Source organism: Panthera tigris, chromosome D3, assembly GCF_018350195.1.
Source record: "Panthera tigris isolate Pti1 chromosome D3, P.tigris_Pti1_mat1.1, whole genome shotgun sequence".
Classification (NCBI taxonomy): Eukaryota; Metazoa; Chordata; class Mammalia; order Carnivora; family Felidae; genus Panthera; species Panthera tigris.
Window position 1 is genome coordinate 66,684,973 of NC_056671.1, and position 20,672 is coordinate 66,705,644.

The 20,672-nt window shown below is 37.3% G+C and overlaps 1 protein-coding gene across 13 annotated transcripts in view; it reads right to left on the reverse strand.

Moving 5' to 3' along the window:
* PIAS2 (protein inhibitor of activated STAT 2) overlaps positions 1-20,672 on the reverse strand; it is a 105,187-nt gene that overhangs the window by 54,596 nt on the left and 29,919 nt on the right. For 11 of the 13 annotated variants that reach the window (XM_042962859.1, XM_042962860.1, XM_042962857.1 and 8 more), the window contains exons 2-3: positions 17,315-17,789; positions 6,063-6,147 (exon numbers count right to left, since the gene is read on the reverse strand). In XM_042962859.1, coding sequence (XP_042818793.1) covers positions 6,063-6,147; positions 17,315-17,789 — 560 coding nt within the window. Of the gene's footprint in view, positions 1-6,062; positions 6,148-17,314; positions 17,790-18,334; positions 18,561-19,202; positions 19,222-20,672 lie in introns of those variants that run through there. The other 2 variants (XM_007080555.3, XM_042962856.1) reach the window with 2 other exon arrangements.

A 20,672-nucleotide genomic window follows, 5' to 3' on the forward strand; every position in this document is an offset into this window, starting at 1 on the left:
GGTGGTGATTATCTTTCCAATTTTACACACTGTACAAGTAAGATTCAACAGGCTTTAATAACTTACCCACCTAGGGGCATCCAGACCTAAGTGGCTGAGCCAGAATTCAGATTCCAACTGGTATGACTCTAAAGACCATGCTAGCTCCCTCAAGGGGAGAGTTGCATTGAATTTTAAATCACAAAAGAGACATAAAAGAAGGATCAGTGGAGAGCAGCAAACTGATGAGATGTGGTGGAGGCAGTGTGGGATAATACAACAAGGGCTCTGTCCGGGCAGATCCTATGGCACTGATGAAATGGGCAACAGGAGAAAATATACCAAGCAAAAATCTCCTTGAAGCCAGTTTATTTTTTCAACATTGCACCCCTGGTGCCTGGATCATCATAGATAGTAAATAAATATCTGCCGTGAGACTAAATGAATGAGTGAAAGAACAAAAGACAAATAAGCAGGTTTGGGAGGAAGGCAAGTTCAATTCTGGATGTGCTGTGTTCGATGTGCCTGTGAGTCATCAAAACAGGGCAGTTGAGTAAGGACTCCAGGGCAAAGCAGAGATTTTGCAACCACCAACATAAAAACAACAAAGCACATTCACGGATACTATCAAGGAGTAGTGAGAAGAGAATCACAGACTGATTCCCGGGAACATGTAAGAGAAGTCAGTGTGAGGAACTGAGCTGGTCTGATTAGAGAGGCAAGTGGAAGGGGTAGTGTGAAAACCAAGAAGAGAGCTGAACTCACTGATCAATCTTCACCAAACATAATATAAAAAGAACCAACCCAAACCTGAATGTATTAGAGCCTCATTTAGACCTTACTACCATTACAGGCAAGGGGGGAAGCTGGATGCACAACAGTGATTCTCAAATTTGTGAAACACTGGAAACACCTGGGGAACTTGAAAAACTGGGTTCCATCTTCAGAGATTCTCTAATTGAACTGGTGTGAATGAAACATGGGTATTTAGAGCCTTAAAAGCCCCCCAGGTGATTCTACCATGCAGCAAAGTATTTTGAACCACAGGCATAGAAGTTAAATGACACCACAAGAAGTGCATCTGGATCCAAATCCAGAATGTGTCATATGCTACAGAATCAATGAACTACTATTTTCAAAGAGGATAGTAAGAAGCATTGTAAGAGAGGAAACAGAGTTCCTTGGAGAAGTGATCAATTCCAGAACTTGGGCAGAGAAATGACAAAATGAACCTGAAGCATCCTGTGGTGCCCAAAAGTAATAGTGCTCAGAAACAGATGGAGACATACCAAAGAGCACAAGAGCCAACCGGAAAGAACAGCCAATGGCCAAAGGTAAGGCAGTTTGAACAATATAAATTACCATAGTCCTGCATTATAATCCAGAATACTCAAGAGCCTACACGGATACAAGTAAATAACTGAATAAATGGGAGAGAAGGGATAACTCTTCCTTACAAAAGAATGACTCTAATGTGAAAAAGAGTAAGGACAACAGAAAACGACACCATCGAACACAGAACGTTTAGGACAAAGTAACTGCTGAAGGAAAGGTCCATCAGAGAATGCTGAATTGGTGGACAAAAATCTGACGAGAAACAGAACAGGTGCCTGGTCTCAAAGTATCTCCCTTAAGATTTATTACTAACAAAGGAAAAACCAGCAACTTAGTTTTTCCAACTTAGATTTAGTGCCAAAATCTAGTATTACCCAAGTGATCGAGGTTAATTAACACACCAAAAATAAGATGTAGCAATATTATGTAGCCCGATATGATACATTAAGAAGGGCATATAACCTGAGGTATTCTTGCCAAAAAACGCATAGTCTCATGACAAAATATCAGACAAACCCAAAACTGAAAAATATTCTACAAAATACCTGGCCAGTGCACTTCAAAAGTATCAAAAGTTATGAAAAATAGGGAAAAACTAAGAAACTGTCAAATGCCAAAAGAAACTAAAATGACCTAACAATTAAATGTAATTTGGTATCTTAGACTGGATCTAGCAAAAGAAGTTCATTAGCAGAAAAACTGGTGAAATCTGAATAAAATTTATAGTTAACAGTATTATACCAACATTAATTTCTTGCTTTTGATAACTGTTCTTATGGTTATGCAAGATGTTACTATTAAGAAAAGCTGGGTAAAGAGTATATTCTCATAACTTTTCTATGAATCCATAACTACTTCAAAGTATAAAGTTCTTAAAAGTCTTCGGAGATAAAGAAGTCAAAAGTAATTACATGGCTGTGTTTAAGTTCTAAAACAACCGAGAAAATCTGAATAGGAGCTAGCCATTGTTTTATATTAAAGGATTATTAATTTTACTGTGATTAGATTAAGAACTGATTTGAAATGTGTCTTGAGGTATTTCTAGCTGAAATTATATAATACTTGTGATCTGCTTTAAAATCTTTCAGGAAAAACGGGGGGTGGGGGTGTCCACATATAGACTGCCAAAATGTTGATAATCACTGAGGCTGTTTAATGGGTACCAAACTTTCACTTCCATTTATCAGGAAGAAGGAGATACTGTATTATTTAATTACACAACTCAGTAAACATTGGATGTTGTCTATACATGTGTATGTTCGATCTATTTTTTTTTCCTTTGGAAGGAGGGTTATAAATAGTCTCAGGTTTTTTAAAAATTTTTATACATAACATACATAAGATAAAATTTATATTAACCATTAAGTGTATAATTCTGTGACATTAAGTATACTCACATTGTTGTGCAACCACCACCAGTATCCATCTCCAGAACATTATCAAAGTTTTTAATTGAGATTATTTAAATTTTAGTCATTCATTTTTTGACTACTTAATAAATTCACATAGTTCAAAGTTCAAAAAGATACAGAATGAATATTAACTGAAAAAGACTATCCCAGCTCTGGCCCTGGCCATCCAATTCCCCTGTCCAGAGGCAGCTGATCATACTTGTCCTGACATATTTTAGGCACTTAAGCAAATTACACACACACACCTTTTTAGGGCAATTGGTTGTATATTATTCACATTTTGATGCCTTGTTTTTGTTCACTTAAAAATGTATCTTGAAATCTGTATCTTTAAATCTACTTACTCTAGGGGCACCTGGGTGGCTTGGTCAATTAAGCATTGGACTCTTGACTTTGGCTCAAGTCATGATCTCACAGTATGTGAGTTCAAGCGCCGCATCAGGTTCTGTGCTGACAGCACAGAGCCTTCTCTCTCTCTCTCTCTCTCTCTCTCTCTCTCTCTCTCTCTCTCTGCCTCTCTCCCGCTGGCATTCTCTCTCTCAAAATAAATAAACGAAAAAAGAAATCTACTTACTCAAGGGGCACTTGGGTGGCTCATTTGGTTGAGTGCCCGACTGTGGATTTCGTCTCAGATCATGATCCCAGGGTCCAGGGATCAAGTGCCACATTAGGCTCTGTGCTGGGCTTGGAGCCTACTTGGGACTCGCTCTCCCTCTCCCTCTCTTTGCCCCTCCCCCATGCTCTTTCAAGCATTCTCGCTGTTTCTCTCACAAAAAATAAACATTAAAAAATAAATAAATCTACTTACTCTAAAGAATTTCCTTCCTTTGAAGACCCACCCAACACTCGGCTGAAGCTTTCCAAGACCACCAAGGTTAATAGTAACCTCATCCCTCCTATATATCAGTAGTTATTTGTAATTACTGAAATTGGATCTTTTCATGACACCTTCTAATGCCAAGATCATTTTATATATATGAGCTGGTTCACACAAGCCAACTTGTAGAAAAGGGTCATGTTTTATAATATATGCTTTGTACCTAATAAACAGTAAACGTTGATATCAAGCAAAGGATCATCAATGAATAACAAACAAAACTTAATGACACGGTTTTAGGTATAAAATATAATTTTAGGGGCACCTAGGTGGCTCAGTAGGTTAAATGGCTGACTCTTGATTTCAGCTCAGGTCATGATCTCACAGTTTGGGAGTTCAAGCTCTGCAGCAGGCTCTGTGCTGACAGTGTGGAGCCTGCTTGGAATTCTCTCTCTCCCTCGCTCTCTGCCCCTCCCCCACACTCATGCATGCTCTCTCTCAAAATAAATTTTAAAAAACACTTAAAAATATAATTTTAATAATATAAACATAATTTTTTTAAAGTTTTAATTTAGTCTATTTATTTGTTAGTTGGCTTAAATCCCCAAGATTTAAAGCACTTCTAATGTACAAAAACTCACTGCAATGTCTTGCCCTTGGTGAGAAGGAACCATTTTATTTCTTTGATGATTTTCTCCATGTTTTCCGCAACTATTATTTGGATGTTGGATCATTTGGACTAATCCTTACATTGTCTTTTTTTTTTTTTTTTTTAACTTAGTTATTAACACTTTCCCCCTTCGTGGAAGAGGCAATCTATCTAACGCCAATACTCTTTGAGAGCTCAAACTTTACAGGGTCAGAACATAACAGTCATTTTGAGATTCTGACAACAGCACTCTCTCCCTATATATATATTGATAAGGGTGATATGACTAATGAAAGAATCTAAAACTTTCTCCCAGACTTTTCTACAGAAAAACAGCATCCTCAAGAAGTTAGTGTGCTTAAAAGAGACATGAGGCCCCTAAGTTTGGATTCACCATCTTGGGAGATTGACAATTCACATGAAGATAGTAAAGACCAAAAAGTCCAACTGTAAAGAACTTATGTAATTGGGCTAAATACAGAATTTCCAAAATCTAACTACAGACCTTATTTTTGTAAATTAGTAACATCTCAGAGAAGATGAGCTTTCTAATGAAGAGCTGGAAGGAGGCAAAAAACCTCTAATTTGCTCAATTCTTTGTTCTACTTTTAACCTTACAATCCCAGAAAATCATTTAACCTCCTAGAGCCTCTGCTTTCTAATACTGTTATCTTTAAGAACACAAGTTCAAAGAGTCATGTTATTGACACCTAAGATGACTATATTTTTAATTGGAAAAGTATACACTACATACTTCCTTTTCTTTCCTCTTACATCTTAGTTTATTTGTTCTTCATAAATGTGTTTAAGGTTCTCCAATTTTTCTAAATGGCAAAGCTAAGTATTTTTCATAACTGTTTTCAGATTTCTGCTACTTTTATGGCCCAGGTAACCGCCTAGCTCAAAACAGTTCCAGTTTCTTGGGTTTTTTTTAAGTTTATTTATTTTTTGAGAAAACAAGCAGGAGTAGGATAGGAGCAAAGGGAGAGAGAGAGGATACCAAGCAGGCTCCACACTGTCAGCACAGAGCCCAACACAGGGCTCAAACTCATGAACTGTGAGATCATGACCTGGGCCAAAATTAAGAGTCAGATGCTTAACCGACTGAGCCACCCAGGCACCCCAGAACAGTTCCAGTGTACTCATTTTTCTGGGAAAAGAACATGATGTCTACTTTAACTCTTAAAAGTGCCTCAGTTTGGATGATAAGGTTTATAGACATCCTACTTCGGGCTGTTGTCACAAATTCTTTTTTATGTTGCTATATTTGGAATAAAATTTTCATTAAAAAAGTTATTGCCAAAAAGGAATTCAAAAAGTAGGATGAGGTTTTAGTCAAAGGTTAAAACTGTTTTCTAATACAGAGTATTTATTAAATATTTGGCTAACATTAGTCAATGCATACTATGCTTACTTAAGGAACAACAGTTCAACTGCTGTGGACTGAACTGTGTCCCCTCCCTCCCCCACCAAATTCACATTGAAGACCTGACCACCCCCCGACCCCCAATCTATTTATGAAGATGGGAACTTTAGAAAGGTAATTCCAGTTAAATAAGGTCATAAGGGTGGGGCCCTAATCCAATACAACTGGTGTCCTTATAAGACCAGAGATGCACAGACACAGAGAAGAAAGGTCAAGTGGGTACATACAGCAAGAAGGCATCCTCATAAACCAAGGAGAGAGGCCTCAGGAGAAACCAACTCTTGACTTAAGCCTTAATCTTGGACTTCAAGCCTTCTGAATTTTGAGAAAATAAATTTCAATTGTTTAAGCCGCCCACTGTTGTGTTTTGTAAATGGCAGCCCTAGTGGACTAATGTAACAACATTCATGAAGAAACATCATATATTCCAAACATTCTTCTTACCTGGATATGCATATCTCTCTAACTTGCTGAGGTGTCAGAGCAAAAATAAAAAACTTCTCTTGAAATCGTTGAATACTGCTTTGAACTGGGGAGGAAAAAAAAAGATAACATTCCAATATCCAAAACGAAACAAGTACAAGGATGTAACCATCTGCAATAACAATGCACTTCTGATAAAGTCTGCCAAATTCTGGAATTTTTATGGTTAAAATAACTCCAAAATAAGTACTAAGTTGCAATCATCTTGGAATCATGCAAGTAAAGTCACTCTAAAGCAGGCTCAATTTTAAGCATTTAGTCATTACTCTAACAGACTAATTATAATAAGGTCAAAATACAACACAACTCTTCAAAATTACATTTCATTCTACTGACTCAAATGAAAACTTGAAGAAGTCACAAACTCCCCCCAGATCTCTATCCCAGATTTAGGTGTCTTTTGGTCTTTTGTTTTGTTTTGTTTTCGAGCCTTTATATTCCATTACATAGAATACTCATAGAAGATAAAATTTTAAACTTTAGCTTCTAAGTTGAAAAAATTAAGATATATAATAATTATCTGCATACAGATGATCTAGTTTAAAAAATTACCTAATGAAGTCATCCTTAACTATATTATTAAAACTGAAATGTATTTCCTTCACAAAGAACTTTAAAACAAAACAAAGCAAAAGCTAATAGAGACCGGCTGCTTCCCAACAAGTACTGCAACAACACACGAGAAAGGTAAAACGGCTCTCGTGTGTGTGAGTGGCCAGTTTTCCTGATACACGAATATGAATAAACAAGGTGCCAGTTGAACACCCAGTGTCAGAAAACTTCCTTCCACAAGACACACCAAATCAAGAAAAACATTAACTTGAGTAAAACATTTTTATTTAAGCATAGTTTAGTGTAACAATTATGCTCCTAGAAATCATGTCATAAAGTGGCTCATATTTTCCCAGAACATTTTAAAAAAGGAGGGGAGAGAAAGGAATGCTATTTATGATGAAAGCCTAAAAGTCAAACAAAACTCTAAGTATGGGGCAAAAAACACAAAGGCAGCTACAATAGTATGTCTGTCCATCTCTTCAATTCCTATTCACTTCTCAACTCTTTCTTGTGCAAATTCCGTTTCCCACTCTCTATCCACAGTTAAAGGCATCAATGAGCTCTTAACTGTCAAATTCAGTAACATTTACTTTGAGATTAGAGGTGCACACTCTGCATTTTCAAACAGTTAATAAAAAAAAAAAAAAGTTGCAGAAATAATGAAAAAATATTACCTGATTGGGGGGAAGCCCTTACAGGATCGAACCTCAAGCAAAATAAATACAAAGAAAGCTACCTAGTCACATCAAAATCAAACTACTGAAAACCAATGATGACTACAAAATCTTGAGAGCAGTCAGGAAAAAAAAGAAACATTACATACGAGGGGAAAACAATACAAATAAAGGCTGACTTCTCACCAGAAGCAACACAAGCCAGAAGTCATCTTTAAAGTGGTGAAAGGAAAAACTGTCACTGAAAATTCAATACCCTTCAAAAACAGGGTGAAATAATGACTTGAAGATAAACAAAGGCCAAGAGAATTTGCTGAAAGCAAGTACTACAAGAAATGTAAAGGAAACTGCCAGGATAAAAAGAAATGATACCAAATTCAAAACCAAATTTTCAGGAATGAAAACCAATACAAACAGTAAATAAGTGGTAAAGGCAAAAGAATACATCGTTTTTTATGATTTCCTTAAAAAGATAACACTTTAAAGCAAAAGGAATGGCACTGAAAGGCAGGATTTTTAACATACGCAGAAGATGTGACAATGGCAAAAAGGATAAAGTTATTTCTGCCCAACGGCTGTGATTCTTATTTCATTCTGATAAACTTGATTAACCTAGGTCTGTCTCCCCAGGGACAGATCCACTCTTTGTGCACTAAAAATGTCAGATATCTACAACTGCAAAACTAGGTGCAAGACCTTTGGTCAATTCACCCAGTGCAAATGCCAGTATTTGAGGCCTTGACTGGGTGACTGGAGTCCACCTACCCAGAAAAGTACCCACATACCATGAAACTTACATTGAAACTGGAATGCTTCCATAATCAGCATATGCCAACATGTACAATTTACAGAACCTGCAGTTTAATGTTAGCAGTTTATATCTTAACATGTTTTTGCAGAGCCTTTTTTCTGACATAGTTTTTGCCAATTCATTTGATGCCCAATTTTCTGTCCTTTAAAATATAATACCAAATAACTACCCTGTTTCTATGGGGAAAAAAAAAAAGATGTTTCATCATTGTGTACCATTACTGAACTTCAGGAACTTACAACAAAAAAAAAAACAGTGCATATGCTAATAAAATCCAATTTGTATTAACACTGACAAGACAATTTTATGACAGAATAGCAGCCAAAAGCACACAAAACTTGCCATAAGGTAAATCTACTAGCTGAACTGTCATTTTAATACAAATCAGGAAAAAAAAAATGGCAGGATATCAAGCAGAAAGTTGCAGGTTTTACAGTACATTTTCTACCCAGTAGTGTCTCCAACTTGGGATCAGAAAACCAAATCTACACCGATCCCATGAACACTTTTATGTTAACAGCAGCAAATGAAAAATGAAAAATACCATGACTCCGGGACATGAATCAGGTATGACTTTACTCAAACCCTTTCTTTTTTAAACAAACCTCCATAAGGTATGTTCTGTTTTTCAAAGACAGCTACAACAATATCTTCCATCACACCCTTCTTATAACCTTGACATTCTTCCAGTGAAGTGGTGGGGTCTCTATTACCCTCCCTTTGAACTTGAATGGCCCTTTGTGACTGCTTTAATCGATAGTGTGTGGCATAAGTGATGGTATATAATTTTCAAGGCTAGATCATAAAAACACCATGCACTTCTTCCTTGCTCCTGAGACCCAGCTCTCATGCTCTAAGGAGGCACAAAAGAGACCACAGGAAGAAGCCTTATGCAAGTACTTTAGCCAAGAGCCAAGCTGAGTCCAACCAAACAGGTAGCACAGCCACCACACATGAGTGAAGATGTAATCCCAGCTTCCAGCCATCAAGTCACCCCCAGCCCTAAAGTCTTCTCAGTTAAGACCCCAGACATCTTGGGGTAGAGACAAGCTATCCACACACTGTCCTTCCAATTCCTAACACATAAAATCCATGAACATAATAAGATGGTTGTTTTACATCACTGTACTTTGAAACAATGTTTTATACAGCAATAAGTAAAACTATGCCACAATTTCATAAAGTAATTTTAGCATTAATCTTGTAAATTCCAAGTTCTATCATTGTGTCCAGCTTCATTTACAATTACTAACTGACGAGGCCTGCTGATATGACATAATACTTATGACTACTCTACTACTCTACCTTTATGGATATTGGTTCCTTCCACCTTTTGAAGCATTAGTGGACCAGAATATTCCCGTATCCTCATCTAGCCCTACTGGTTACTATCCAAGTGATATAGGAAATTCACATAAGATCTTCCAAGTCCTTCTTTACTCCTCAATTAAAATGGGAATAACATTTTGCTCAGCTGCCTCTTAATGGCTATTTTGTGGATCAAATCAATAATGAATGTGAAAGCATTCTGAAAACATGTGATAATATCTTCAGTTCCAGAAGTCTTACTAATTAAAATCTTACTAATTAAAAGCTTTTTACTAATAAAAAGCCTGTTTTTATTTTTTTGATGTATATTTTATTTTTGAGAGACAGAGACAGAGACAGACAGTGAGGGAGGGCAAAGAGAGAGGGAGACACAGAATCCAAAGCAGGTTCCAGGCTCTGAGCTGTCAGCAGAGAGCCTGATGCAGGGCTTGAACCCACGAACTACGAGATCATGACGTGAGCCAAAGTTGGACTTTGGCTCAACCGACTGAGCCATCTAGGTGCCCCAAAAGTGGCTGTTTTGAAAGAGATAGCAAAATTTCAAGAGAAAAAAGAAATACAGTCCAACAGATGCATTTTGCCAACTATTCAATAACTATGACTTTTCCTGGTAAGATATTCAGGTAGAAAATATTGTAACATGCCTAACAATGTGAAATATTCTTAGTGAAACAGGAAACCTCCCAAGTTCCCCCAGCGCAGAAAGTTACATGGACACCTTTTGATAAACTGGTTTATATTTGGTCAAGAACACTTCCTAGCAGTGAGTGCCTAGGTTAACAGGGGCTTTCCCACTCAGGAAAGAAGAGAGAAACCAAGATGTTTTATAGGCAGCTTTGTGCATTATCATGGCTCAGTCTAGCTTATTTGTAAATAAAATAATTCATAAAGTAACAATGAATAAATCAGTTTATTACACCGCATCACCTAAGATCTGTATCCTGAGCTATCTGCTTCCCTGTCACCCATCAATTAACTGTACCATCACCACCAATCAAAGCATACTCTTACTTTACTTCTTTTCCCATTGTATCTCTGCATCAAAAGTAGAAGGAACAACTTCGACATGTACAAATAAACACACACACACACACACACACACAAACAATATAAAAAGTTATAGTAGAAGAAATATAAAGAGTTCTGTTCTATATTCACAAATTATTCATTTTGGTAACTTATTTCTTAACACACTGGACATAACAGGCACATAGAATGCTTTCGATAAACACCTAAGTGATTTTATATTCCAATATTCAACTGTTTACAAATAGCTATCACTCCTCATTGTTTTATGTGAATACTTTTTAAATGATAATCCTCCTATATATACACCCAAACTGTTCTAATTTAATGACATTTACTCAGAAACCTGAGTCGTTTAAAAGAATTTTATCTAAACAGAAACCATCACTATATTAATAATCATCAGTGATATTTAACATGAAAATACTTTTTTCCCTAGGCAACAGCTGCAAAGATCACGAGGGGAGGTTAGAGTACTGAGCTTTCGTGCTTCTTATAAGAACAGTGACTTTAATTCAGAAATTTTTTTTAATGTTTATTTATTTTTGAAAGGGGGGGGGGTGGGGGCAGAGAGAGAGGGAGACACAGAATCCAAAGTAGGCTCCAGGCTCCGAGCTGTCAGCACAGAGACCAAACTCATGAACTGCGAGATCATGACCAAGCCGAAGTTGGACACTTAACCTACTGAGCCACCCAGGCAACCCTAATTCAGAATTTTGGAAAAGGAGACTAGTCACCAATTTTCCAGTCACTAGAAATCATTCATTCCCTTTCCAGTCCTCTTCTTCATCCTCTATATCCAATTAGTCATGAAGTCCTGCTTTCTAAAATGTTCTCACTGACTGCTTCCTCTCCATTTTCACTACTACCATCCTATTCAAAACCTGTTTGTGCCAACAAAGTCTCAACGCTGCCCCTCTGCTGCCTCCCAGCAGAAATGAGCCAGTCACCCTTGGCATCACCTTCACCACCTCTCCTCTGCTCAGACATGCTCAGCAGCGCCCTACTTCCGAATGAGCCCAATCTAAACCCCCTTATCTAGAAGGGTCCCCAAAACAATGGCCACCTCTTCCCTAGCAAACCTGCCTTTCCAATGTCTCCCCTCAAGGCGTCCTCTACTCAAAAGCAGTTTCCTCAGTGAGGTCTCACAACTGTGCCACTTTCATTTCTACTCCTGGGACTACTCACAGTTCTCCCCTCTCTTGGTGTTTCTTCTCCTATGAACGCCACCAATTCAAAGTAGACAAATTCATCCTTCAAAGTCTCACTCCTACTCCAACAAGTCTTGACTGCCTTCCCCATTCTTTAGGCTGACATTTGAGTTCCAGATACACAATTTACAGTGCTTCATCATACAGGCACATACCTCATTGCTACTTGACTCTCATGTTAACATTACCTCCCCAACTACATAACAAACTTCCTAATCTCATCTCATACTTCTGACTTCTCCACGATTAGACTACAATGACAATATTCAAATGAAATCCTCATTATATATGTGTTAACTGGGTTAATAAAAATGATGTGTATAGTGTCTGAATGTATCCAAATTCTTCAGAAGTGAGACTCTACTTTAATGGCTTTCCATTAATGTGCATACCACTTTAAACCTGTTTAATTGTACCCAGAAGCTTAATGACTATTTCCTAATAACTTGGGAATTTAAGAATATGAAAAGATGCTGATTCTCATTAATTTTTCAACTTTTAAAGATTAAAAGACCAATAATAAATTAAAAGACCAATGCTGATGAGGGTGTAGAGAAAACAACACATTCATATACTACTGGATTATAAACTGGCACAAGGCTTCTGAAGCAACTGCTGAAATTCTCTCCAAAAGTTGAATATCAAAATATTAAGTACTCCTAACTCTTTGACCCAACAATTTCACAGACACATTACACTTCATAAATAGGCACACAAGTATTCAGAACCACGTATGCAAAATGTTAACAGTGCAATGTTGAAAAACTACAAGAATAATGACTGACACACGCTAGATACCAAAATATTTCCAAATAAATAATAAAAAATTGAAAATGTGTATCAACAGAATACTGGTTAAGTTATGGCACATCTACAAGATAAAAGATCTACTGTAACCCACAAATCTATATTTCCAAGAAACTGTGTTAATTAAGAAAGATTATCATGATACAAAGCTCCAGGAGGTGGTATTCACAGAGCATACAAGTAGAATCGTGTCCTCTCTCGCTAGAAATGTGGCACAGTGGCTCTGTAGTTAGAAAAAGCTTTTTAAATGAACAGGGAGAAAAGAAGATGACACAACATATGCAGAAAAACAGTTAACTATTGATACAACTCTAGCCGAGTAACAGATGACATTATGAGGGGCTTTCCTTTTCCGTTATATTTCTATTGAATTTTCAATTACTAGCATAAATTACTTCTGTAATCTGAAGAGCAAAATGAGGAGATTTTAAGGAATGAAAGGCTCAAAATATATTGAAGGTATTTCACAAAATACCAATAGCCAGATGTATCAACATATAATGCTTTCAGGCAGAGTGAACAAAAAGAGCTAGCCACAAAAGAATATATATACCATCACCTAATTTCAAAAGTCAATTAACATTACTTTTAAGAAAAATGCACATACACATATGGTAAAACAAGCAAAGAAGAGGAACATAAATTCAGAATAGTGATTTAACTCAGAAAAGGCAAGGAGATGGCTTGAAGATACTGGCAATGTTCCTCTTTAAAAAACAAAGTTGGGGGCGCCTGGGTGGCTCAGTCAGTTGAGTGTCTGTCCGACTTCGGCTCAGGTCATGATCTCGCGGTTCGCAAGTTCGAGCCCCATGTCAGGCTCTGTGCTGACAGCTCAGAGCCCGGAGCCTGCTTCAGATTCTGTGTCTCCCTCTCTCTCTGCCCCTTCCCCATTCATGCTCTGTCTCTCTGTGTCTCTCAGGAGTGAATAAACGTTTAAAAAAAAAAATTTTTTTTTTAAAAAAACGAAATTGTGGTTTCACAAGTGTTCATTTCACTGATGTCCTTTATAGCTTAATGTTTTATATATATTCTTTTTGTACAGATTGAACACAAATTTCTTAAATAGAAAAATCCCAAAGGATTGCATCTTTAAAAGAAGCTGTCTTACAAAAGAAGGAGAAAAGCTGTCTGTGTCATTTAGTATTGTGTACACTCATGTTTTTTAGATGCCACAGTTTTTCATTTTAAATGCTAAAATATTTTTATTTTAACCATTCTTAAAGGAAATAATTCCAAACTGCAAAACTATGTAACAATGTATCTTATTAAATAGAATATACATATGATGGTTGTTTTAAGGGTTCTTTTTTTTTTTTTTTTTAAGGTCGTTTATTTATTTTGAGAGAGACAGGGAGAGAGAGGGAGAGAGAAACCCAAGCAGGCTCCGGTGCTGTCAGCTCAGAGCCGAACGCAGGGCTTAATCTCACAAACTGTGAGATCATGACCTGGGCTAAAATCAAGAGTAGGACACTTAACCAGCTGAGCCACCAAGGGACCCTGTGTTCTTTCTTTAAGCATCAATGTATGTGCCATGCTATAACAGCAATTCCCTCAATACTAAAGGGTTATTGGCTTCAATATCAAGAGGTTTTAGAAGGACATTTTTTTTTTTTACCTCTTGTGTCTATTTTTTTCTACCTGGTTCTTCTATTCTCTTTCGTGTAGTCAATAATTTCCTACCTAACAATATGCTGATGGCCTAAAAATCATCTAATCAACTGTATATAAAAACAAGAATACACAGACTGGCTTACAAATGTCAAGAGTATGTGCTTTGAAATATGGATTTGACATCGCTTGACTCCTAAGGATTTTAAATTCTCAATTCCCAAATGTAAATAGGTTTCTCCATAGCAGGATTCCAAACGAAAGGACTTTCCCAGAATTTCTATTTTTAGAATGTATTTTCAATATTATAAAACCAAATTAATAAAACTTAAGAAAACTTCTGGATGTCATTACGCTGCTTTAGACAATATGACACAAAAAATTTTCAATTGAAGGTCATTACTGGAAATGATTAAATTTTTGCCACTTTCATTTGGCAGACTATACACTAATGTGGATTTTCTAACTTTCTGCCTCCAAATCTAAGAGCATTTCTCAGATCACTGCTTTATCAATCTAACATAACAAGATGATATACAGTAAGAAAACTTCTTCTCTTTAGGGAACATAGGGTACGGAAATGTTTAAGCCTCATTTTAAAACAAGTATCAGGGTGCCCTGGTGGCTCAGTCGGTTAAGAGTCTGACTTCAGCTCAGGTCATGATCTCGCGGTTCATGAGTTCCAGTTCTATGTCCAGCTGTGTGCTGACAGCTCAGAGCCTGGAACCTGCTTCAGATCTGTGTCTCCCTCTCTCTGCCCCTCTCCCCCCTACCTCAAAAATATATAAACATTAAGAAAAATTTTAAAGTAGATAAAGCAAGTATCAGTTTATAAAGTTCATAAAAATAAAGATAAACAGAACTCTTGAAATACAGAAAAGCAAGAAAACTATTTTCTATTTTTGAACAAAGCAGGGAAATGAGGAAAGATCTCACGAAGCCCCTCCAGAGTTCACCCCTTGGTGCACCACTGACGTAATAAGCACAGAAGACACACGATTCACCTTCTCTCCAGTCTTCTTTCCAGGCATGCAACCATGTCTCTTAAGTACCTTTCACTGTTAACTACAACCCCACAGACCCTCTTACCTCCCAAGGTAACACCCTCACCTTAGCCATACTCCTGAGGAGTCCCATGAGGTAGGGCCTCCTAGTAGGCATATTACCAGTCTGAATCTTTCTCAAAATACATACAAAAAATAAACTCGCAACAACTGCTGAGAAAGAAACATGGGAATGAGCCGTGTTGTCCACTGGTATAAACCAAAAACCATGACAAGAGGGAGAAATAAAAAGAATTATGGAAACATTTTAACCAGTTAAATGAACCAGTTTAAAAAAAAGGGTTAAAGATGATCGTAAAATCATAAAAGAAAGTTAAATGGGTAATAAACAATTAAAATGTTTTAAAAATAAAAAATCTAAAGATACAAGCTTTTGCCTGTCGAAACTGCCAAGATCTGTTTTTAATAATACCTAATAAAGGCAGGAAGAAAGGCAATGAGAGGCATTCTCTCATTTTGTTTGTGTAGTTTAAAATGGCACAGCTTTGGGACGCCTGGGTGGCTCAGTTGGGTAAAGCAGCCAACTTCAGCTCAGGTCATGATCTTGCAGTTCGTGAGTTTGAGTCCTGGATCAGGCCCTATGCTGACAGCTCAGAGCCTGGAGCCTGTTACAGATTCTGTGTCTCCCTCTCTCTCTCTCTGCCCCTCCCCAGCTCATACTCTGTCTCTCTCTCTCTCAAAAATATATAAACATTAAAAAAAATTTTTTTTAATGGCACAGCTTTTCTGGGAACTAATTTACCAACAGGTTATCAAGAGTTTAAAATTAAAATGTTCTTACTCTTTGATACAATAATTCTACTCAGAGGACTTTGCACAAATAATAAAACATGAACACAGAACCCTTACTTCATAATGAATGTAATGCAGGAATAAAATGCATTACTCTGTCTGGCTAAGTATTGCTAAATAAAAACATTCAAAGCGAGGAGGAGGGAGGGAGGGGCGCCTGGGTGGTTCAGTCAGTTGAGCATCTGACTTCAGGTCAGCTCATAATCCCAGTTTGTGAGTTTGAGCCCCACATCAGGCTCTCTGCTGTCAGCACAGAACCTGCTTCGGTTCCTCTATCCTCCTCTCTCTCTGCACCTCTCCTGCTCACTCTCTCTCAAAATTATATAGAAAGAAAGAAAAAGAAAAAAAAGAAAGAAAGAAAGAGAGAGAGAGAGAGAGAGAGAAAGAAAGAAAGAAAGAAAGAAAAAGAAAGAAAAAGAAAGAAAGAAAGAAAGAAAGAAAGAAAGAAAGAAAGAAAGAAAGAAAGAAAGAAAAAAGAAAGATAAAGTGAGGATAAAGGGGCTGGGAAAAGCATAGCCACCTTGGCTTACCATCAATCAGGCCATACCAACCCCATTAACAAGCCCTACCCCTCAAAATTTCCTTGTGGCTCAATCAAGATATTCAGCAGCATAATGCTAAACAAAAGGAAAAAAGCACATTGATATATTTAAGAGAATTTTCAGATGACTTGAAATAAAAACCCAAATAAAAAGGGATTTTCCCAGCATGGGGGAAAAAAAAATCTCCCAAATAACTATGAAACGCCATCTCCCAAACAATTTATTTCATCAATAAATCCCAATAACTCTATAAACAATGTCATTAGGTGGTAAAAAAAAAAAAAAAAAAAAAATCATACCATTACAACAAAGAAGCCATCAATGTTGGTAAAAATTTGTTAAAGTCCCATGTATCAATTTTTAGTAATGATAAAATCCATTAAATTTTCTGAGCAGTTGATGGGTATTAAATAAAAACCTAAACTCTGCATGCCAATTTAGAAAAAAATGAAGTATGAAAGGTTTATTTCTTAGGAAAGTAGTCTAAACACTATGTTAAACAGAAACTAAATCTCTGTAAAAGCATCAAAATACCAATTACAGACAGTAAGTAATATTTGTATCTGTTCCTATATAGACAGAAGCAATTTGAGTTCTAAGCCATAAGAATGCTGGTATGATGAATGAACAGTTTTATATTAGATTTCTGTCATGGTTGCCGATATTTCTTATCTGGCATTTATTTGGCATTAATGTCTCAATTTTATAGTAGTAACAGCAAATCATTAATCAATAGTTGAAAGCCTCTTGCTTTATTCTCTCATCTACAAGGAATTGATTTCTCTAACACTTACCTAAACTCGTGGGCTTGATGAGAACATCAAGGACATCATAAAAGGGCAAGTTTTTTAACTGCACATCAGGATGGACAGGAGGAATTGGGGGAGATGGCTGCTGCATCTCAAACGTGGGCTTAGTATCTTGAAGCAGCACAGAACCAACAGGAGAGGATGGCGAGTGAGGTGTAACTGAAGTGGAAGGCAACGAGTGGATTCCAGCCACGGCCAAGTCAGGTTCTACAGGTGATGAGCTACCATCCAAAGTGAAAACCGAAGATTTGATTGTGGATAAATCAGAAAGTCCTTCAAGAGTCCGTGGATATCGGCGTCTGTACAATTCTCGGATTTTAATCTGAACCGCAGGGCTGCAGCCACTCTTCAACAAATGCAACGCCCTCATCAGGAGGTCATGCTTGCGTCCACTTTTATTCCGTCCAGCAAAGCCTAGTAACACTTGTAGTTCAGAAACCCTAAAGCTAGAAACCATATTCTAAAAGGAAAGGAAAAAAAAAGGACATAAGCCAAGAGTCATCCCCAAGCTTATAAAAACTCCATCCAACTAAGACAGACTATAAAATCTGATTTACCAGCATTTTATCAACTGGTATACGCCAATAACCAGCATTTTCACATACCACTTAGAACTGATCCTATTTATAGAGCCACTGCCTGTCCAAGTTATATTCAAGTTATGGTGTCATGTTTTGCTGTATTCTTAATTTTGATAATCTACGGTCTATCGTTTCTACTAACCACCTCATTATCTGATTATGCTCAAGTGTAAACGCATATTTGCTTTACGCCTATGAAATTTATAACCAATGAAAATTTTCTTTTCAAAACTAAGCCCTATCAACACACAATGTAATGTTTGTTACAGTACTGTCATAAATTAACCAAACAAAAAATTAGATTTTTGCAAAAACTGTAAGCGTAACTTCCGAGGCAAAGCAGTAAATATGCAAAATCAAGACAAAATTGTGATTCAAAATCCAACGAATTTTTCATCCCAACTCAAATTATTGAGGAACAGACCACGTGTTAGGATGTCCTTGGAACCACAGGAGAGGGGGCGGCCATCTTGCCAGCGCAACCCAATGAAAAGCCCCCAGTAGCGTGCCAGAACGAATTGGAGGTCAACCAATCACCGAGCGACAGCACGACCTGACGCGAAAAAGGCCCACACGGACCTAAACCCGGAACCGCTGCGGCTTAAAAACCCCACCCCACCACACCTGGGTGCGACTTCCCCTCCCCCTCCCCCTCCCCCTCTCTCTCCCTGCGTCACAGACCCTCGCCCTAGACCTTAGTTCCCAAATAAAGCCTTTGACTGCTACAACTTTTTAGCCTCTGACTCCTATCTTTACCCTGCCTTACGCCTGACCCTAACAGTAAGAAAATAAGTCATTTTTAAATATTAAAGTTAAAATTCACATACATCTTATTTAGCACACTTTAAAACAAGTGAAATCCCCAGCTGAGTATCCAATGAGGAAAAGACCTCTGAAAAGCAAGGAAAGGATTGGTCATAAATCTTAAAGGGCAAGATTCTCCCCATGCCACTCTGCTAACTTGGTCTTGGGTATAAGATGAAGTTTACAAGCAGTTCTTGCTTCACATCTCGCCATCTATTTATTAACAAAACCTAGCAGATACTTTTAATAACTGGCTGCCTCTTACATCCATCTACTTAGTGATTCTCAGAACTTGGGAGGTTAAACCACACGCGGGTCAGATTTACTGGTACACAAGTGCCCCATCTAGTCAGAAAGAAGAGTAAGACCTGAGTTGACCCTCACAAATTGTCCCTAAGGATTATTTGCCCACCTCTCCTCAGTGCTACACACTCCACAGCTACCTGGGATTCCTTCTCAATCTGGTAAGTATGCAGGGCAATACCTACAGCTGGTACTGATTCATGTAGGTCCTCAGTTCTGCACTTTTACGTCTCATGGATAGCCCAGTAGCAATCGTTTAAACTCTGGATGGCTTTTAAATAGTTGTCAAGAATGATACTTGTTAGTTTTCTAAAATGCAAACAAATTTAAATATGTCAAAGTACTCTGCATGTACAAGCTGTATCATAGTTCTCCTTCATATATCTCCGTATTTTATACTGTACAAATCAGAGAACATTGTAATCTTAGAAGCTGCAATCCTAGCAACCATTTTTTATACTCAACTAGCACTGTCCAACTGAAATAGGAACCACATATTTAATTCTAAATATTTAGCGGTTACAGTAAAAGTTAAAATTTTCATATGCTTTATTTAACCCAATTTATCAAAAATATTATTTCCCCATGTAATCAATTTTTGTGATTTAAAAGTAATCCATTTTTTTAAAAATGTCTCAGATGCTTTTTAATACTAAGTCTTCAATATCCAGTATATTTTACACTTGGAGCACATCTCCATTTGGACTAACAACTTTCAAGTGCTTCAGAGCCTCAGCAGCCCACAGTTACCACACTGAACTACGCAGCCTAAATCATCCTTTAACAGCAACATATACCATGGCCATTCCACTTCAAATCACTTCCATTTCCTCCATATGCTAAAATGAGGATTTTATCTATCTTACCCCAATGCTATGGACAACAATGATGAAAAACAAGAACATTCTTGGCCTATGTCAAGTTACAGTTTACTCAAGGTTTCACGTATGAAAAGGACCAGGACAGCTTTGCCAAATGCCTTCCCAAGCAACAATGCAGTGCACCTTTCCCAAAGTCCCCAATCCTAATACTTCCGTTGAAGCTGGCTTATATTATTACAGTAGCATAAGCAACATTAAATCATGAGAACACTAACAAAGGCAGTCATACAGATATATCTGTGATACTTTCTAAAGAAAGCTAACTCCGAATTCATTACTTTGCTTCTCTCCTTATTTTCGGATAGTCTTTAAGGAGACTTGTTTTACAGAAATGACAAAAAAGAACACAAAGTCACCCTAAGCTGTGATCTCAAAACTGAATTTCTGGGAGGTCTCATATCACTTATTTTCCAATGGTAACTTTATCTGGCAAAGAATGCTAATGCAATTGGCTCTATTAACTATTGTAAATATATAAACAAAAAGGAAGAGATAAGAACGCAGCACATGAATGTGGAATCAGGAAATTCTGAAGCAAAAAAAAAAAAAAAAAAAAATCCCTTGGTTTGGGGAAGGGCAAAGGAAACCAGGAAAGGGCATTCTCTGTATCACAAAATACTGCAAAGGTGAAGTACTGCTGAAAAAGGACGGCTTTGAGCCAGTGGTGTCCTGTGGAAAACCTCACAACAGCAATTAGTAACTGCATGTAGGTCAAGTCCTGGCATCAAAAGTCAGGATGCTGGAAAAGTCACTTCATCCTTCTGGTCATCTATT